The sequence below is a fragment of the Musa acuminata genome, chromosome BXJ1-6, assembly GCF_036884655.1.
Source record: "Musa acuminata AAA Group cultivar baxijiao chromosome BXJ1-6, Cavendish_Baxijiao_AAA, whole genome shotgun sequence".
In the NCBI taxonomy this organism is placed as follows: domain Eukaryota; kingdom Viridiplantae; phylum Streptophyta; class Magnoliopsida; order Zingiberales; family Musaceae; genus Musa; species Musa acuminata.
This window is the reverse complement of record NC_088332.1, coordinates 14,078,651-14,097,966: the sequence shown is the minus strand read 5'-3', so window position 1 is coordinate 14,097,966 and position 19,316 is coordinate 14,078,651. Positions and strand designations below refer to the sequence as shown.

At 40.1% G+C, this 19,316-nt stretch overlaps 3 protein-coding genes across 8 annotated transcripts; 1 reads left to right on the top strand and 2 right to left on the bottom strand.

Annotated features, from left to right (window-relative positions):
* The first annotated feature begins 185 nt into the window (after positions 1-185).
* Positions 186-7,675, top strand: LOC135584103 (CAAX prenyl protease 2-like). Of its 6 annotated transcripts, XM_065187594.1 has the most exons (10): positions 186-521; positions 599-661; positions 738-941; positions 2,103-2,214; positions 2,499-2,570; positions 2,725-2,787; positions 3,292-3,372; positions 5,407-5,633; positions 6,654-6,709; positions 7,067-7,675. In XM_065187594.1, exons 1-8 carry the CDS (start codon positions 234-236, stop codon positions 5,538-5,540), a joined length of 1,017 nt encoding a protein of 338 aa, XP_065043666.1. In that variant the 5' UTR covers positions 186-233; the 3' UTR covers positions 5,541-5,633; positions 6,654-6,709; positions 7,067-7,675. The 6 variants fall into 6 exon arrangements, with proteins under 6 accessions (XP_065043666.1, XP_065043668.1, XP_065043665.1 ...); XM_065187596.1 differs by lacking the exon at positions 7,067-7,675 and having other exon boundaries at positions 2,499-2,566; positions 2,733-2,787; positions 6,654-6,915; XM_065187593.1 differs by lacking the exon at positions 7,067-7,675 and having other exon boundaries at positions 6,654-6,915.
* A 2,811-nt stretch (positions 7,676-10,486) lies between these two features.
* Positions 10,487-12,473, bottom strand: LOC135676435 (probable purple acid phosphatase 20). The gene is made up of 3 exons (XM_065187592.1): positions 12,292-12,473; positions 11,655-11,955; positions 10,487-11,577 (listed from the first exon to the last, which is right to left on the bottom strand). Exons 1-3 carry the CDS (start codon positions 12,436-12,438, stop codon positions 10,712-10,714), a joined length of 1,314 nt encoding a protein of 437 aa, XP_065043664.1. The 5' UTR covers positions 12,439-12,473; the 3' UTR covers positions 10,487-10,711.
* Positions 12,474-14,572: 2,099 nt separating this feature from the next.
* On the bottom strand, positions 14,573-15,684 carry LOC103988045 (zinc finger A20 and AN1 domain-containing stress-associated protein 5). The gene is made up of 2 exons (XM_009406549.3): positions 15,499-15,684; positions 14,573-15,292 (listed from the first exon to the last, which is right to left on the bottom strand). The coding sequence occupies exon 2, from the start codon at positions 15,248-15,250 to the stop codon at positions 14,732-14,734; it is 519 nt and encodes a 172-aa protein (XP_009404824.2). The 5' UTR covers positions 15,251-15,292; positions 15,499-15,684; the 3' UTR covers positions 14,573-14,731.
* Positions 15,685-19,316: the final 3,632 nt, after the last annotated feature.

Here is a 19,316-nt window from a genome sequence, read left to right as displayed (position 1 = left end):
GCAATATTAATGCAAATTACGTATATTTCTAAAAGTATATTTTTGAAATATTATAAGTTGTTAAAATAAGGCTTTAAATAGTGCAAAAAAGCGTTGTCAATATAAATATTCAATTATTTTTATTTTTTATGCTATATATTAAAAGATTGAAATCATTTGAAGGGAATAAAAATAAAGAAAGAAAACATACAAAAGCGGAGGCTGCTTTTCCGCCTCCGTGTGGGAAGCTACCGATGCCGTCCTCATTCCCATCCACGGCCATGGCCTCCTCCTCCTCCTCCACATCGGAAAATCCCCGGATCTCCGATCATTTAGCGCTGGCGACGGCTCCGATCTCGGGGAGGGTGGCGGTGACCGCGTGTGCGGCCATGGCATTCGTCTACGTCGCGATACTCTACTCTCCTACCCTAATCCTCCGCCTTCCTCCACCGGACTCGCTCGAAAGCTTCATGATCCGGCGGTTCGCCTGCGCTGTCGTCTCCTCTGCAGTCTCTGTAATCTCCTGCCTCTTCCTCCTCGGAGTAAGCCGCCTCTCTTTCCATCTCCTCCTCCCACCTCGTTTCAATAAACGCGAATCTGACTCCAATTCTTTTAGTAGCTTGGGAGACTCGACGATTTTCCAACTATTCTGGGTGTTCTTGGGATCAGGCGCGACCACTTGGTAAGTTATCGAGCTGCGGCGCTTGTAGGGTTTCTATGCGGCTGAAATTTCCTAATGATGGGAGCGGATTGTGCAGTGGCAAGCTGCGGTCTTTCCTATCCTACTGACATCCTTGATATATGCCGGGTCATTCGTTTCAAAGTCATGGAAGCTTGTCAGTAGATGGAAAGATGAAGGTAGAGAAAATTCTTTCTGCAGTGTTGGAATTTATGGGCGTAGATGTAAAGATTGGGTCTGTGCATACGCGCGGAATGTTATGGCTTGGCGTAACTATGTGGTGGTAAGGGCTTTACTTCTGGATTTTAATGCTTCCTAGCATGTATCCATTGTTGCACCAGGGTTTTAGTTGACTGTCTCCACCCTTCTCTCGGTCTAAAATAGAAAATATGTGTTCTGGCTTTTACTTATGTGTGTATATATGTATATATAAAGTAAATGAACGTATATTCTTGTGATGCAAGCCGGGTCATGTTCGGTATAGTTTGAGATTTGAGTCTCATTAAGTTAGAATGGTTCTTTGTTTTTTTTATTAAGTTTTGTTGCATTGATATATTTAGTTTTAGAGGCAACTCAGAATTGATTTAGGGGTTAAAAAAAGTCAGTGGATAGTGTCCTATTTTGTACTTATCTCTTCTTGGAGCCCTTGATCATCAAGGAAAGGAGTTCCAACATGACTAAAATTTATTCAAAAGGAGGACAAGTAGAAATAGTGTTTGACTTTCAATGTGTATAGCATAAGATGGTGAGCTGTTAAACCCATTATATGCCAACTTCGTTCAGTGAGGAATTAATTGCTTGATTGCAGCAGGCCTTATCTAGTTTTGTTTACTGGAGGATAAAAGGCAGCTTCCCGTCATTGTATCTCTCCTATTTTCCATACCATGTTAAATTATTCTACATCATATGATGTCAAAAGTAGATCTATCAAACAATCGTTGTTGTCCTTTGAGTCGTGCAAAGTAGATCTTGAAACTCAATGCAGTTAAAACTAAAAAAATACTTCTGAACTCAAAAGTGCCATCGAGAAGATCAGAAGTGCCTGGGACGAGGTATAGGGTAGCCTAAAATAACAAAGTGCAAAGGAATGTTTGACAAACAATTAGATAATATAAGTACAAATGATACGTTAAAATAAGGAAAAGCATAAATGAAAAGCTTGATTATCTTAAGAGCCAGGGCAACTTATTTGAAGTATGAAGGTCAACAAGGGAAGAGGACCTCTACGCAAATATGAACTTGAAGAATTAAAGACATATAAAATCTGCAAGGATCAATCGATCAATGATCTGGACATATGCATAAACATCAAATTTGTTTTGAAATTTCTGTTTTATAGTTTACAAGTCACATGCATACATTTTATTTCTTCCTTTGCCTTTGTTTAAAAGTGTGGTATTATTTTTTCACTTGGGATAAACTGATAATTAACTTCTATGGGCAGGCACCAATCACTGAAGAGCTTGTTTTCAGGGCCTGTATGATACCATTGCTTCTTTGTGGAGGATTTGGAACTTATAGTATTGTATTTCTCAGTCCAATTTTCTTTAGTTTAGGTAGATGCTTATCTCTTTAGTGTTGCTACTTTCCATGTTTCTGTCCTTTCTTTTGTGTTGAATATGATAATAGCAAGTGGTCATTCAGGAAATTTTGTTATGCATACAGCTCTAAATTTATGTACTGTTTTATTTTGTGCATGATTCTTAGGATAAACGATCTCTTAAAAGTTCTAGACATGGTATGTCTATGATTGTCCATTCCAACTTCCATGTAATAAAAGCATTTCTTCTTTCAATGATCTTGAAATCTCATTTTGCCTCTTTTCTCCTTTCTGTTTCAGCTCATTTAAATCATTTTTTGGAGCTCTACTACCAGCAAAAATATAGCTTTATGAAGGCTTTCCTGATTGTAGGTACTTCTTTTATTCCTGGTGTTGATTTGTCTTCCACTAGTTCTTCTAAGTCATGGTTAAAATTTAAAAGTACTGTTTGACATGGTTCTACTTTAAGGCTTTATCTGACGTCTTTTGTTATTATAATTTTTAATTGCTACATCATTGTTGTTAGGACTCCAGCTTGGTTATACCGTGATATTTGGATGGTACACATCTTTTCTCTTCATTCGAACAGGTTTGTGCATTTTGAATATGCTCCTGTGTAAGATATGATGCCACTTCTTTTTTTTACTGTAGTTTTAATGGGCATGAGTTGACTAGAAGCTTCTTTTACATGGCCTTCTGTTTCAACAGTTTCTGTTTAACCTTTGAAAATAATGGTCACAGTAACTTTAGGGTTCTGGTGACATAGTGGTTGCTATGTGGTCAATGAAAGACCGTGCTTGGCTGGTGGTAGCTATTATAAAAAAGAATTTTTATGTACTCCAATAACAATGGCGCAAACAAACACCAGTTCTGGGTCTCTGAAGTGACATCACATGGGCTGTGGCCTTATTTGATGTTATTGAATATTAATTTTGTTTTAATTAAAATAATTAATCATGACCTTACAGTATATATTTTCTTTAGTTGTTTATTGCTTAGTAGTATGAGTCTAGGGATGGCATACACTTTTTTTGTATTTTGCAGATGTAAATACATATGCTGACGTGAATTAATCTATTTGTACCATATACAGGGAGCCTAATATCTCCCATTGTAGCGCATATATTCTGTAATGTGATGGGTCTGCCCGTGTTGTCATCTCCAAGGACGAAAGGTTTGTCTACTTGTATGATAAAACTGATTTAGATGTGGGATTTATTGTCTGGTTGAACATAATTTTATTTCTTCACTATGTATTATGGTGCTTCATACTACATATTACCTAAACTTCTGCTTCAATAAGCTTATGTTTGCATCTGATTTGTGCCTATTCATCTTATTTATATTTATTTTAAGTCTCCTCTATACTAGAGTAGCCTCTTATCAAAGTTCTAAAAACCACTCATACCTCCTGGTATGTTTGATTTTTACAGGTCTGACGAGGCACTGGAACATGGACTAGGCAATTTTGGTCAGTCCAATTTGAAATTAAGTGAACTATTGGTACATTACTGGATGTACCACCCTATATTGTGGTAACATCACCCCTGGTTACCTAATCCTATAATAGATCCATTAAGAGTTTGTTGAGGCCCTTTTAGAGCTTCTTGTAATTCATTATTAGGTCATTAACTAATTTTAGAAGTCAATATCAAAGCCCATGTTTTCTTTATATATAGTTGTACATATCTATAACATATCTCAATTCATTAAGTACTCATTATAGTCAAAACTTATATATATTTACTGATTGTTTACTCTTATTAGGTCAAATTTATTAAGAAATCCTAAACCAGTTTCTTTTTTTGGGTCGAATTGGACTGACCATACCCATGCCGACTGATATGGGCCAGGACTAGTACTGGTCTCAGACCAAGATTTAATACTTTGTTTCTTGTATCATGTTGCATGAATGAATTGACCAAAATTTTTTGTGTATCTAAGATTCTAATTATCCTTGATGCAATTCGATTTTGCTATTGCAGTGGTGTATCCTTTTTACTTGATAGTTCCTGATAAGTTAAATAACTCCCTTCCAAGGAACAGTTCAGTGAAGGATGAACTTGATCTAGGAATCTGAGGCATTTGCTCCTATTATGACTGTGTTATCTAGACTGTGTCCAATCCAGAAAATTTGTTACTTTCCAAAAAACAGTTTGGATAAGGATGAACTTGATCTAGGAAGATCTTTTTTGTTTCTTTATATTCTTTGGTCATCAAATATCCTAGTGTTCCATGATTCTTGAACACCATTGACCTAAGGCTTCTGCTCCTATTATGACTGTGTTATCTGGATTGTATCCAACTAAGACAATCTGTCCAGTACTCAACTAGCCAAATTTATTTATAGATATCATACATTTTGTCATATCAAGTTCTTGACTTTAAGGATTAGTGAAGAGTCAAATTGCTTGATAGTAAGTGTTTCCTATAATTCAAATGTTGTGTGTTGGCTTTTTTATTCTCCTGAACAAACAAGAAACAGATTTTCTTAAACTTTTTTTTTTTCATTTTATAGTGTCATTTGTTGGCCTTTCGTATTCTCTAGAAAACAAAGCCACTGTACTTGTTTACGAGAAATGAAGCATCTTAAATTTTTTTCTGATCTTTAGTCGTAAACTTGAGAGATATTCCATTACCCAAGTGTAGCATCATGGATTTCTCAAACTTTCTGTCTCGAGGCTTTTGTTCTTGTTGCCACAATTTGTTGCCTTAGCCCAAAAATGCACTTTAGAGAACGAGTACCATTAAATCAAATGTGTTCAGGTTTTGTACACTTAGGTATATCAAATTTTATTATTTCAGATGCTGGTGGAGAGTGCTTTATCAGTAGGTAAACATGTCATATAAACTCTATGATTTGTTTTTCATTTTTCTTTTAGAATAAACAAATTGCTTCATTGATTACTTACAAGAAATTAATCACTTTAAAATTTTACCTTAAAATACTGTCTTCTATACCATTTGGCAAAATACAATGATACTCCTCGTGTATCTGAATCTTTTGCATGTGCACATCTATTTTAATTTTAGCAATCATTGTGAACATGTGATGGTTCTCATCTTTATCCATTAAAATGGTGAGTATTACCTGTTACTTCTCATGTTTTCAGTGTTAATTCATCCAGATTTCTTTGTTTGTTCATTAAATTGAGATTTTTTGTACTTTTTTAAAGATAAGATAAATAACCCATACATTTACTTACAGGGACTGCAACTATAGCTGCTGCAGCTGGTCTGGTTGGTTTCTTGTATCTTTTGTTTCCAGCCACAAATCCAGATATGTACAATCAACTGAGAGATGGCTGCCGCTGTTGGCACCGTTATTGTGGTTGGAGTTGATATCGAAGTTGGTTTGTAGGAATGATGGGGCCTTTTCAAGTCATCTAATAGAATTTAAGAGCCCCTGCGATATCTGATCAGACAACAAGAACGGTGTGTCCTTTATGACTCTTAAAATAGTTTACATCGTCACATTTTGATCTCTGTGATAATACGTACACTGTGTTACCGCAAATTTTATAATGTTATCCTTGTTTGTTTTATTTTGATCCTAAATCTTTCTTTTCCTGAATTCGGTGTCCAATTCTCGTTGGATTTCATGATGCTATATATTATGGCTGAGTCAATAGTGATATTGTCCTTCATCAAAGCACCTTTGATTAAATCCCATTTTTTCAAAGTACTTCGTTCAAATCACTTGTTTGAGCAATATGTTGCTGATAATTATTGGGATAAAGTGTATAGCAAAAAAGTGTTAAATGAAAATGATTAAATGTGTAAATCAGAACAGCTATCCTCCTGCTGCTGTCAGGTCTATGTTATTATCATTACTACTGCTTACTGTTATTGTCATGATAAGTTTACATGGTAACTACTATCCAAAGCCATAGACAACCTGACATTTGCCATAATAGAAAAGGAAAAGAACGAAATGTACTTTACCCAGTTGGATGGAAAGGTACCTCCTTTTGTTCATGGTTAAGGTATACAAGTAATCCCTAGGAATTGCTGCCAAGCTGAGAAAAACACCCAGGAATGGACATCAAATAGATGGTAGTAGATAGGACTATGCTCTTAAAATTTCTGTCCCAAATATAACTTGCAATGGGACTATAGGATGCAGAGGCTGCAGAAAATTTCAAGTGGAAGGTCCAAATGGTACTAAACATGCTCGACTTCTAGAGAATTGGCCTCCTATGGTTGGCATGACGTGCTTATTTATACATTATTGCAAGAATGGTTTCCATTTCGCCCATTTGTCAAGATCAAATTTATGATATTGGCGTGATCATGTGTGCCAAAGTTGGTATCATTCATCAGCTATCATTTCTATTGTTGAAACAGAGATGTCATTTACTATTCTGCGCAATTTCCAGTTTTATTATTTCTTATATTAATTGTCATGTGGAATCAAATTCAATGTACTAAGCAGGTGCATTAACCATTTTCCAGGTCAAAACACTATTTGATTCCTTGGCTCATAACCAGAGGTTGGTTTCTAGCAGCAGGTAATTCTTTTTTCTCTTTTTCTAGATATTTGTTGAAAACTCCATGCTTATTATATGCATATTGGAGAAGGGATATTCATGGTAAACAACAGATGCCCTTTAAAAAGATATCACAAGTGTTGCTCTTCTCTTCGTGACATATTATTGTCCGAAGTAGACAGTTTTTTTTAGCATATTCCAACTTCATTAGCGAACCATTTATCCAATCCCAAGATAAGGTTGATTGATCTAAGAGTCACATAAATCGTGCATCCAGCAGGTTTGGCTCATGCTCATGTACAGGTAGTGTTCATGGAGCCTCACGGCTCTTCCTTGTTTGTTTTGACATGATGATTGCTTTCATGTGGGCCCAAGTAGGACATCCTGATGGGACTTCGAACTCGAGATCATATGACGTGTTGCGGGCGATGGTCAACCTCATCCGGAGAAACCAAATGTCAGACTCCCATTGGATGCAATCTTGCGCTGGTGCGCCGCCTTCTTCGCTTACTCTTTAGTCTTTTTCTTCTCCAAATCCAAGTGACATATATCCATCCTCGACCAATCATCCAAGCCTCACATCATCTTAAATTAAAGACATTATTTCAGAGAAAAGACTTACCCCCTCCTGCGATCCAATCATAAAAGCCATTGATAATAATAGCACACGGATATCAAGAAGTTCTTCGCTAGTGTTCTGAGCTCCCACCAACCTAATTGGGTTGTCACTTGTTCTTCTGGATTTGCATAGTTTCCTATGGTTGCACATGTAGGATTCAGACTTGTTGGTTTATACATCCTTGCTCGTTACTAATCACATGCTGCACCGTTCGTCCATTCACAAAGGTGTAGCTCATTGATGTTATCTGATGACCAGGGTCTGAAGAAACTCTTTGTTCCACTTGCACCTTGGTATGCCATGCGGCAGCCTAGAGTTTTTCTTTGTTTTTTTTTAGATCTTATTATGCATACACACATACATGAAGGCATAAGTTCGAATTAAAAATTTGAATCAATTTTAATTTGAAAAATAATTAGTTCGATCAAGTTTATTATCTTAGCTCCTAATCGCTTAATATGATATGAAGATTATGCATTTGATTGAGTTGTATAGATGAGCTTTTTTAGCATGTTTAGGATAGCAATTATGTGGAAACTTTTTTAGAATGTCCATCAATTGAATTAAAATTTTGATTCATTGATTGGATTCATTCAATTGAACTGAATCATAATTGCTATCCTAAAATCAAAATTCAAATCCATTCATTTGAATATATATATATATATATTAGAAATTAATTAATCAAATCTAATTAATTAATCTTGAACCTATTCGATTAGATGTAAACTGGTTTCGATTTGAGCCATATTGTCCATTGATTTTTCGATTCGGTTCGACCGGGTTCAGTGTTAGGAGCATAAATGAACAAAGAGACGACTTGGTATCTTAACATATCTTGTACTGCATTGTATAAGGCGCAGGAATCGAGGCGGGAGCCTTGGTATGAGTGCATCAAATGGAACGTTTGTTTTGGGAACTTCAGATCTTTAGAGGAAATAATGCATAAAACTGCCCTACTGCAGCTTGTTGGGCAAACTGATCCAGCTGCATGTATAGGATCCACAATCCATCAAACCCAAAATAAAAAGTTTCGAGGAAGAGACGTGTCTTCCTATCATCAGGGATGCTGGCTTCCACTGGGGCCCATGGTGGGTGTTGGGGGAGTAGTGTTGAGGTCAGGGATGCTGGGAATGGGGTTGGAGGTGGCACTGGACTTGCCCAGCTTCTGCTTCTGTTTCAGCTCAGACAAGAGAGCCTGGTTTTCCTGGTTGAGAAGCTGTGCTTTCTTTCTCAGCCTCTCGTTCTCCTTCAGAATGTAGTAGTTCCGCAAGTACAGCTTGGTGTTGACCCTTTCCATGTCTTTGCCTGAAACAACAGGCAAAGTGTATCTAAGGGGAAAGTGCAAGCAGCAGCAGAGTAGATCACGTCAGACTGGGTGTGGTAGTGAGTCCAGGATATGCTACAGGGAATGAAAAGCTAGATTAGAAACCTTCGGAACCAACAAATCAAAACATGCATAGCTGAATCTTCTATAGAGAGAGAGAGAGAGAGAGAGAGAGAGAGAGAGAGAGAGAGAGAGAGACCAGGAAAATAAGCAGGCAGAGAGAAACAGGAGGATGCAAAGGCAAAGGCTAACGTACTCTACTCAAAGTAACAACAAGGAAACAAGTATCAGCGGACGCCAACTCCTTGAGGAGAGATCGTATCCCAACGAAGGAGAAAGCTAACAAGACGAAGACTGCTGCATGAGTTTGCCCTTCAAATGTGCTCACCTTTCGGATCACAGGCCTTTACTAAGAAGTGAATCGAATGAGAGGGATTTGGGTGGGATAGTGAGATGTCGGGGGGTGCGGTATGGGCTCATTTATAGGATACAAGATGGCCATCTCTGTCTCCACCAGGAGAGAGAGAGAGAGAGAGACAAACACTCAACACATGGTGGCCGGCAAAGGAATCATGCATTTGGGGATTCGAGCGACGAGGAGGGAGGAGAGAGTGAGAGGGTGGCTCGCCGAAGGGGGCATTACGGGGAAATCGCATGGGGTGGCCACCGCATCATGATGTTGCTGGAGGTGGTCGGCCCAAAGATCCGCAATGATGGCCGCCTCCGGGATAGAAGCCACCCGTCGATGCTCTTTTCTTGCGATAAAATGACAACTTTCTCCCTATCTGTTGCACAAACAAGTCTCCTATTATTAGTTCTTAGTTTCCTACTTTTAACGGACATACCTTTAGGTCGGGAGGAAGGTCAATATGGTCATTTCACGAAGATTCTCACAGCATTAGACTGTGTTCTTCAGACTTAGGACGACGAAAAAGTAGACGATGATTCCATTGGCCAAGAAGCTACTTACAAGGGTGCAAAAAGCCATTGTTGTTTCCTGTCGTTCAATGTTTTCTACACTATAGTGTTTTCTTTCCATGCTGAAATGTTAATCGTATTTATAAGTAGTTCTGCCCAGGTTAGCTTATTTAGGATAGGAATTATTGCGCTGTGCCCTCAACCTCAGATTTGGTGCAAAGGATTTCTCTCGAATACTTTTGAGCTTCGTGATCGGCAGCTGCAATCACAGATCCAGTTCAACGAGCACACACCTTGGGGACTTTGAAACTGCATGGTCTATGGTGAAAGATGTGTCTTTAGGTTACAGTGGAAACAATCTGCGGCTCCTCTTCCCCACAATGGTGGATAGCTGTGCTCGAGAACCATTACTATACTACTTTGAGCGGGGGGTGCTGTTAGGGGTATCTGTCATTGTTGGCTTTCTTGATTCCTCCTACAGGTTTCTGCATGGCTCCAGGAACAAATGATGAGCACTCGATAGCCAGTCAAACTCATCGTTCCATGGCAGCCTCCAGGAGGAGCATTGTGGTACGTTACACCATCATGGTAGACCAAAAGATCTTAATGAGGATGAAGGAAGCAGAGCTTTCTGTATGTAGATTTGCCAGGACATCTTGGAACTCTATCTGCCTGCCATTCACCTGCATCCCCAATTGAGGAGGCTTTGGAAAGAGGAGAGAAGGTTGGATTGCATGGCCGTGAACGCCGCTCATCATGAGCAACGCAGCTGCTAGAACTGCTTCATCGACTGGTTGGTCTATTGGAGTCAGAACTTTACTGGTGCATCTTGGAGCAATTAGAATCCCAGGCCTTATAAATGCTAAGCTTTAATTGCCCTGGATCCAGATTTTACTCGGCTGGACGCTTAGTATGCCTGTAGAACCAATTAATGTTGGCAGTAGCTTGAGAGATCTATACATTAAGGTAGCAGAATTCAAAAGGAAGACGACAGATTTGATCTTAATGACATTTAACCTAAGTAAGCACTGTATCACAGTGAAGTTTGAAGCAGTAAACGCTTCAGAAGGTACCGAAAGAGGACCATGACGAGTGCGATTCCGTGAAAGACACACATACAAGACAAACATACAACATGAGCTTCGAAAGAGAAGGCATATTAGGTTGACTTTGGTTGGTGACAAGCCGAGTTGGAGGCGAGGCTGGTGAGCCAGATTTGGTCCGCTACCACTGCCTCGTCATCGTCGTTCCGGTTCCAAGTCCAGAGAGCGTGAGTCGCGTTGGCCACCTCCAGCCGACCGTGCCCGAAGCTTGCCTCCCTGAACACCGAGATCTTCGGCTTGTCCAGGTACTCCGACGCCAGCCCTTCCCTGTTGCCGCCGTCTCCTATGATGATGTGCACCGGCCCGCACGGGTCGGACCGGTTGTCGTACACGCGCGTGAACCGCTCGTACGCGTGCACGTGTCCGGCGAAGACCACGTCGACGCGGGCGCCGTACAGCTGCGCCTCCATGGCCTGCCGCATCTCCTCCCCCTCCCCCTGGTGCGCGGCGTTCGAGTTGTACCACGGCGCGTGGATCAGCGCCACCACCCACGGCGTCCTATTCCGGTCCAGACGCGCGAGGTCGAACGCCAGCCACGTGTGCTGGGAGGAGCTGGGGCCGAAGTCGGCGTAGGATCCGAGCATAATCACGTGGACGGCGCCGCCGGCGACTTCGAAGGAGTAGTAGAGGTTGGAGGCGGAGGGGGCGGCGGGGTCGGCGTCGTAGGGCATTCGCCACCGGGAGTTGTACGCGACGAACGGTTGAGGGTGGATGACGGGGATCTTCTCGATCTCGTGGTTGCCCTGCGTCACCATCCACGGCCGGGAGCTCGCCAGCGGCTCCACCAGCCGGCCGAAGGAGTCCCACAGCGATTGCCGGCAGTCCGCGTACGAGAGGTCGCCGGGGAGCAGCAGCACGTCGTAGTCCTGCGCGGCCACGTGCTGGAGCGTCGAGTTGGTCCATCCAGTCTGCCCCAAATCCCCTGCATCACATGCACGATCACCATCGATCCTTGTTCTCGTGCGCACGAGAAGAAGATTGCTAGTTGGATGAACGTACCGGCGACTGCGAACCTGAAGGGCAAGGAGGAAGGTGGCGTCTTGAACGAGAACTTGCGCGTTGGGTTCGAGCCGCAGCGATAATAGTAGACCGTGCTGGGACTGAGAGGGCCGATGACGACGTCATGGATTTGGCCGGAGCGGTAGAGGATGTAAGAGTAGGAGGAGGAGGAGCCGGTGGCCACCTTGGATCCACGTTGCTGAAAAGTAGAGGAGGTGCTGTACTCCACGGTGGAAGGACTGTCGTCGTCGGTGATCCAAGTAATCCTCATCCCGTCGGATCCCACGAGGGATATATGTACCTGAACACGAGGAATCCCAAATCACAAGCATGTATCGCTCGGCGAGGCAAGGAAACCAGAAACGATCGGGTTGAGTCTATCGACTACGGTGCTACGAATCCGTGGGCTGTTCAAGCACAGGGCAGGTGGGGATTGGTGAGAGAGCAGAGGTATCGCCTCCTTGGGATCTACGCCCACATGCGTACAACGATGAGGTGACAGATACAGCAATTAGGAGGCGGCGGAGGACGGGAACTTCTCCATGCGAGTCCAAAGCCGCAGCTAAGGAGGATGGCGATGAAGCAGGGCGACAATCATGGAAGAGAGAAGCAGTGGAAGGAGACCAGGAGGCAGTACCTGTTGGGGGGTGAGGCCGTCGGCGTCGTCGGCGAGGGGGACGGAGAGCGTCTCCCTGGGCGGGGGGCGCTGGTAGGCGGCGGCGGCGCAGGCGAGGAAGCACGCCATGGCAAAGAAGGCAGCGGAAGGAAGATGAGGTGCCGACATGGCGCTGTCGCGGAGGCCTTTTCGGGTGGGTGGGGGGTGGGCGAACGATTTATAGGAAGGATGGAGAACTAAGCAACTCTCTTGCCGGCCATTAAAACCATAGGAATGCATTCATGCATGCCGGTGAAATAGTTCATTTCCCTTCCAAATAGAAGGGCTGAACCTCTTCTTACCATATGATAGATTGTCGTGGAAACGAACGAACTCTCTTTTTAGAATATATTTTCCTCCTCGAGACATTAGTTGGATTATGTGTTGTGTGCATTCCCCTCACCATAGATTAGTTCCCTCTTTTATCATGTCTCCTTTAAGATCTTGAGGAATATAAGGAAACATCCCCTTGTTGATCGTCGATGCACTGATTTTTATTGATCGTCGATGCACTGATTTTTATTAGGAGAAGTGAGGATTATTGTAGAAATGTGGTTAGGGCTTAAGCTTTTTTTGGAATCTCATCAACTATAATTATAATCCTACCATTAAGCCCATTGTTGGAGATGAATGAAGGGGAGTAACCAACCCATGAAATATTTAGGAGTCTATTTAACACCAAAAATAAGATTGGTTAGACCAACTGAAGGCTGTTAATTTACGAATGGGTAGACTTTATTTGGTGAGAAAATCTTTTTTTTTATTATCTTAAGACAATATATTATTGAGTTATATATATATATATGGTACTTCTACTCAAGAAGGATAAAAATAGTTATAGACATGGGATTGATTGTTCCAAAATATTGAAGTAACAAATCTCTATTTTTGAAAAAAAAATTATCACCAACTTTAACGGGTTCACTAAAAAAAATTAGTTTGACGAAAAAATTATAATTATAATTATAATTATTATTTTAAAAATAGCATATGCAAGAATTCTAAAAAAAGAAAATAAAGAATTTTATCTTCTCCACAGTATGTCGTTCGGTATGAAGGAAGATGGTGACATCTTTTTTTATTATTCTATGCATTTTTCATTGATGGGCTGTTATTCTTAAGTAATAAATGCCATATTTATTGTTCATATAGTGAATCTACTGTGTACTTAGCTACTATGAAGACAATACTTATACTAAGAAATAATAATTCATAGAAAGGCATTTATATTCGTTTTATTTTCGAATATTACGAGGATGAGTAAAGTAATATTATATTTAGATATTACCCTAATCTTTTGGAGAGAAAAATATGATCAAATTCTAAAAATATGTTTTATTTTGACTTAATTATATTTGTTCTCTTTGATTTTTTTTAATATAATTTGCTTTTATCATTGCATTAGGGTTTTAGTTTGTAATATTATTACTAAAAGAAACAACTGATCCATTAAATAAAATAAAATAAAAAGTAATTTAGGAAAATAAAAAACAATGTTTCTCTATATTGTAGTCCTCTCATCCTCTTTCCTCCCTTAATTATTGGATCGTATCATCATATTAATTCAATAATAACTAAATTCATTTATTTTTTCATTATCAATTATCTTTTCTTATCAATATATTTTTTTTTTTGCACGTTCAAGAAATGACCCTAACACTCAAAACAAGAGACAGAACATTATTTCCTACAATAATCTATCTTTTTCTTATTTGCTTCCATTTTGGCCACCCTAGTCAGACCCTAAGATTAATTGCTTCTTGCAATAGAAAATTCAGTTTCCAAGCTCTAAGTTGCTTACATTTTAGGCAACACAAGTCATTAAATTAAATGTAATCTTACAATGGCATGAATTTAATGATGATGGATTTCATTGAAAATGAATAAGATTAAGATTGACTTATAAAGATAATATACTATTATTAATTTTAACTTTTGATCCGTGATTTACACCAAACGAAAGTTGATAGACTATTTAGTCTATCATCACATCAAATGCATGCATTGTTTTTGTTCTGTTCTACACGATGATGGTCAAAAAAATAAGAAAAAAACCGAGTGAAAAATTCAAAAGAAATCAAATTAGTAGTATCACTTCCTTTTAGATGACCTTTTAGTCTTGAATGGATCATCCATGATGAATGCAAAGCTTTTAGGTCAAATGGCATTGACTTGATGAAAGGTGATAAAGCGTGTGTGTCGTGTTTCCATTAAAATCATATTTATGCTAAATGTAATAATAGGATAATTGAATAAATAAAGATCTAATAATTAATAATCATTTATTTATATTTTCCACACTTAATTTTTTTACCACCGGCAGTTAAAAGAAAAAGATAATAATGATGATGGAGAAAGCAAAGCGAATGGAGTGGCGGCGCGCCCTCTGGAGACGAGATCGGAAGCAGAGGGCGGAGATCCTTCAGATCTTGTGGAGCTTGACGGCCCTGACGACGGGGTTGGCGCGGGCGATGGCAGCGCGGCCGGCCGCCTTGAAGTCGAAGGTGCAGCCGTGCTGCTCCGCGTGCCGGTGGCTCCCGCAGTAGGTGGCGCCGCACCGGCACCGGAACCCCGCCGTCAGCCCCACCCTCTTCCGGCACTTCGCGCACCGGTTCGGCCCCTTTTTCTCCGTCTCCGTCGCCGCGACGGCCGTCGCCGAGGCGACCAGGACCGAAGGTTCCCCCGCCTCAGCACCCACAAAGGAGGGTGGCGAGGAGGCGGAGGAGGAGGAGGCGCAGAGGGATTCCTCGACGACCACCTCGGCTGCGGTCGCGGACGACGACGACGACGACGCTTGCTGCGGCTGCTGCTTTTCCTCCTCCTTGAGGCGGTGGTCGCGGTAGCATTTGGAGCAGAGGTTGAGCGTCGCGGGGCTCCCGAAGAAACCGCAGTTGTTCGCGCACGGGCGGTGCCCCTCTTGGCATCGCTGCTCTTCCGCCATTCTCCTCCCTCCTCCTCTTCCTTCCCCGATCGATCTCACAAACTGCGCAATTAAAAGATGTGCATTAACAATAATGATAACAAAATGGCAAATCTTTAGCGTCACGAATCCATAAAATCCATTGCTTCCCGTTCAAGAAACCAAACCCACAAAAAACCGATATCAGATCCCATCAACGAACATCATCTTTAATCGTCTCAACAATTTCCATAACCATAAAAGTGACATCTTTAGGAGGAGGACAATACCGCAATTGAATCGCTGGTTAGAACTGCAAGACAAGGAGACCAAAAAACCCCAATTTTGATGAGGTTTATAAGAGAGAGAGGGAGGGAGGGAGGTGTGTGGCCATGGGGTTTGGAATGGAATGGAATGGAAAGAGGAGGTTCTCCAGGCTGGACTGGTTATATAGGGAAAGAGTGTGTTGGAGAGATGCCGGAGAGAGAGAATATATACATGTATTTATGGCGCAGTGGGTATCATTTCAGGTGCTGGCGTTCTCTGGTGGGTCCCACGATGGGTAGACCAACAGTGGGCCCCGCCGCAACTTCCAATGGGGATTTTCACGAGCGTGTCCGCTGTCTGGCCCCGAGCAGCATCCGAGGTTACGGCGTGGGTATGAGTCGGGAAGGGCTAATACAATATTTCATTTCCTAACTGAACTCTACATTCGATACCCACTTTGCGCACCAACTTTTGCAATATTTATATATAGTCGCCGTATGTCCGATGTTTGTTTGGTTTGGCCTGCTCTCGGTAACGCCAAACAGCGGGGCCCACGCGCCGACCACTAGACTTCTGCTCCCGTACCAAACGACCACGGGATTCTCGAGTCGACAACACAGGAGTACTTTTTGTTGCTTGGGGAAGAATACCTTATTATCAAAATAGAAACTCAGAGATTAATAATTAAAAATAAAGTAAAAAAGAACGATGTAAAATATATTTTTATATAAATCTTAAAAATTTCATTTTATCTTTTCTCTCATGTGATGTTAACGTCGATCATGATTATTCGAACCGAAAAAATATTCGAATCCAATAAAGATCTTTCCAATATTCGATTGAGTTAACCTAACTTAAACATAAATCTCATACACTTTCTAATATAAAATCTAAAATAATTTAACATTATCTTTTTCTCTCCTTCATATACTTTTTTTACATTAACTTTGAACAATTCCTCCTTTTTTTTTCCACCCTCTTTAAATTTTTTGTCCATAAGAATTAAAAAAAATCAATCCCAATAATCTTAATTTTGTTAGTATTTTCTTCACTCTGTGCATTGAAAGTACACTTTACATCCAGGTCTTTCCAATCCTAATTATTCATCATCTTATGTCTATTTGCGCATTCCTTAACTATTTTTATCCTTATTATTCATCTTATTATGATTAAATTTCTTTTGTCATCGGGCGAAATTATTTTTTTCAAACTTATCTATTGTAAAACATGCAAAAATAATCATCAATATTTTTATTAAATATTTGATCACCTTTAAGTGTTTTTAACCATAATATCAATTTATCGGGGTAAGAATGGAAAACAAAAATATAAGGATCAATGATTAAATATAAATTTAAAAAATAATATATGATTTAATGGTTCAATAATTTCTATAAATTGATCTCCCGTGATAATAACCTCGCAGTCAAGATCTCTCCGACTACATGATAAGATCTCATAAAGCTGTTAAGAAAAATTCTCTGAGAAAAATTCTCTCTTCTAAACATGTATAAATACGAAGTATTGTGTATTGTTTCAATCAATACAATTTTTTTTCTTTCTATTTCATTTCTATCATGAGCCCTCGCTATGAAGGTCACTTCTAAATATCTCGAAGTAGACCCGTCTCCTACTGTCTCGTGGACCGTGACTCCATCTCAAAGTAGTGCTGCGTTTTCCATTCCTCTGTCTCTTCCTGCAGAAGCCTAGCAACTGCAGAACTGCTACACAGAGACTACAAAACTACTGCACTGAGACTACAACACTGTTGCACTGAGACTACAGCACTGCTGCACAGAGATCTGCAGCTTTACACAATATTGATCATTGTCAATATTGATCAACAACCCACAACCCATTTGCCACCAACTTTTTGGACTGCAGCATTTCAAGTTGCTGTCTACCTCTAATCGTATGCTCACTCCTGTCCTTGAGTACGAGTCACCATTTGAAAAATTATTTTACAAATCCCCAAACCTTTAAAAACTCAAATTGTTTCGATGTTTATGTTATCCATTGCTCCGTCCCTATGCCTCACATAAGTTAACATCAAAATCTAAACTTTGTGTTTTCATTGGATACTCACTTGACCATAATGTTTTTCGATACTTTGAATCCCAATCTCGAAAAGTTTTACGTCTCGTCATGTTATTTTTATAGAGACTATCTTTCCGTTTCATAACCCTGAGTCTCCTGTTGTGCGACCTACACCATCACATATATATCACTTATGATCCACTCTCTCATTCTCCATACTGGCATAAAGCCATGTGTGAAGAATATGATGCACTCCTCCATAATTCTACATGGACCTTTGTACCCTCTCATCCCACGCAAAACATCATCGGGTGTAAGTGGGTCTTTCGAATTAAGCGGAACCTAGATGGATCCGTATCCAGATATAAAATACGTCTAGTGGCCAAAGGATTTCATCAACAACTTGGTGTTGACTTCACAGAGACATTCAACCCTGTTGTTAAACCCATAACAATCCGACTTATTCTGAGTTTGGCCATCTCAAAATGCTGACATTTACGTCAACTCGACGTCAATAATGCCTTTGTATAGGGGACCATGACTGACGATGTCTTTATGCGGTAGCCTCTTGGTTTCATCCACCCTCAATATCCAAAGTATGTTTGTAAACTACAAAAAACTATTTATGGATTTCGTTAGGCTCCAAGAGCTTGGTACACCAAAATTGGTTTGTTTTTGGCATCAATTGGCTTCATCAACTCTAAGTCTGATACATCCTTATTTTTTGTCACCAAAGTGGCAATATATTATATTTTCTAGTATATGTGGATGATATTATTGTCACAGGCAACAATCCTATGGAAGCTATTTTTTGAGAGTGGAAGCAACATACACATCTTCCGGCTCTTCCTATCACAACGAAATTATATTGAAGATCTATTATCTAAAACGAACATGCAAGATGTAAAGGTAGTTACAACACCTTTGTCTAATGGCTAATCACTCAAACTATGTGATGAGAGCTTTGCTACAAACCCAACTAAATACTGTCAAGTCTTTGGCCCCTTATAGTACTTATCTCTCACCCGTCCAGATATCTCATTTACGGTCAATAAATTATCCCAATTCATGCATCGACCATCTACTGTGCATTGGTCTACAGTCAAACGAATATTATGATATCTTCATGAGACTATCAATCATGGCCTCTTTTTCATAAACACTCCCCCCTTCATCTCCATGCTTTTACTGATACTGATTGGGCAGGGAATTTTGATGATAGAACATTCACATCGGGGTATATTCTCTTCCTTGGACTTAATTCAATAGTTCCAAGAATAAAAGACAGTTACACATTCTACAACTGAAGCTGAATACTGTGTCATTTCCACCGCTGTTGCAAAACTCAATTGGGTCATGAATCTCATTGTGACAATGTCGGAACCACTTATCTATGCGTCAACTATGTGTTTCTCACATACATACGACTGATGTGGACTCCCTCATGAAGCCTTTCACCCACAAATCGCTTTTATTAGTCTAAGATCGACGTCCTTAACATAAGTATCGTCTTGCGGGAGCATGATAACAGTCAAGATCTCTTGTGATAACAACCTCAACAACAGCCAATATCTCTTTAACTACATGATAAGATATCATAAAGCTATTAAGGAAAATCATCCTCTGTTTAGGAAAATTTTCACTTCTAAACATGTATAAATATAGAGTATTATGTATTATTTCAGTCAATACAATCTTTTTCTTTCTATTTCATTTTAATCAAATTAATCAATCTTTTCATTAAACTTGTGTGCAATGGAACTAAATTCTTTATCATAGTTGATCAAATTATAATCATCTCGTA

What these genes read in the sequence shown, in the direction of transcription:
- LOC135676435 (XM_065187592.1), bottom strand. Translation starts at nt 12,438, where the DNA reads ATGTCGGCACCTCATCTTCCTTCCGCTGCCTTCTTTGCCATGGCGTGC. An exon ending in ACGGCCTCACCCCCCAACAG is followed by an intron (nt 11,956 to 12,291) that starts GTACTGCCTCCT and finishes CCTCGTGTTCAG; the next exon opens with GTACATATATCCCTCGTGGG. An exon ending in CTTCAGGTTCGCAGTCGCCG is followed by an intron (nt 11,578 to 11,654) that starts GTACGTTCATCC and finishes CATGTGATGCAG; the next exon opens with GGGATTTGGGGCAGACTGGA.
- LOC103988045 (XM_009406549.3), bottom strand. Translation starts at nt 15,250, where the DNA reads ATGGCGGAAGAGCAGCGATGCCAAGAGGGGCACCGCCCGTGCGCGAAC.
- LOC135584103 (XM_065187594.1), top strand. Translation starts at nt 234, where the DNA reads ATGCCGTCCTCATTCCCATCCACGGCCATGGCCTCCTCCTCCTCCTCC. An exon ending in CCTGCCTCTTCCTCCTCGGA is followed by an intron (nt 522 to 598) that starts GTAAGCCGCCTC and finishes TTCTTTTAGTAG; the next exon opens with CTTGGGAGACTCGACGATTT. An exon ending in GTCATCTCCAAGGACGAAAG is followed by an intron (nt 3,373 to 5,406) that starts GTTTGTCTACTT and finishes ATTTACTTACAG; the next exon opens with GGACTGCAACTATAGCTGCT.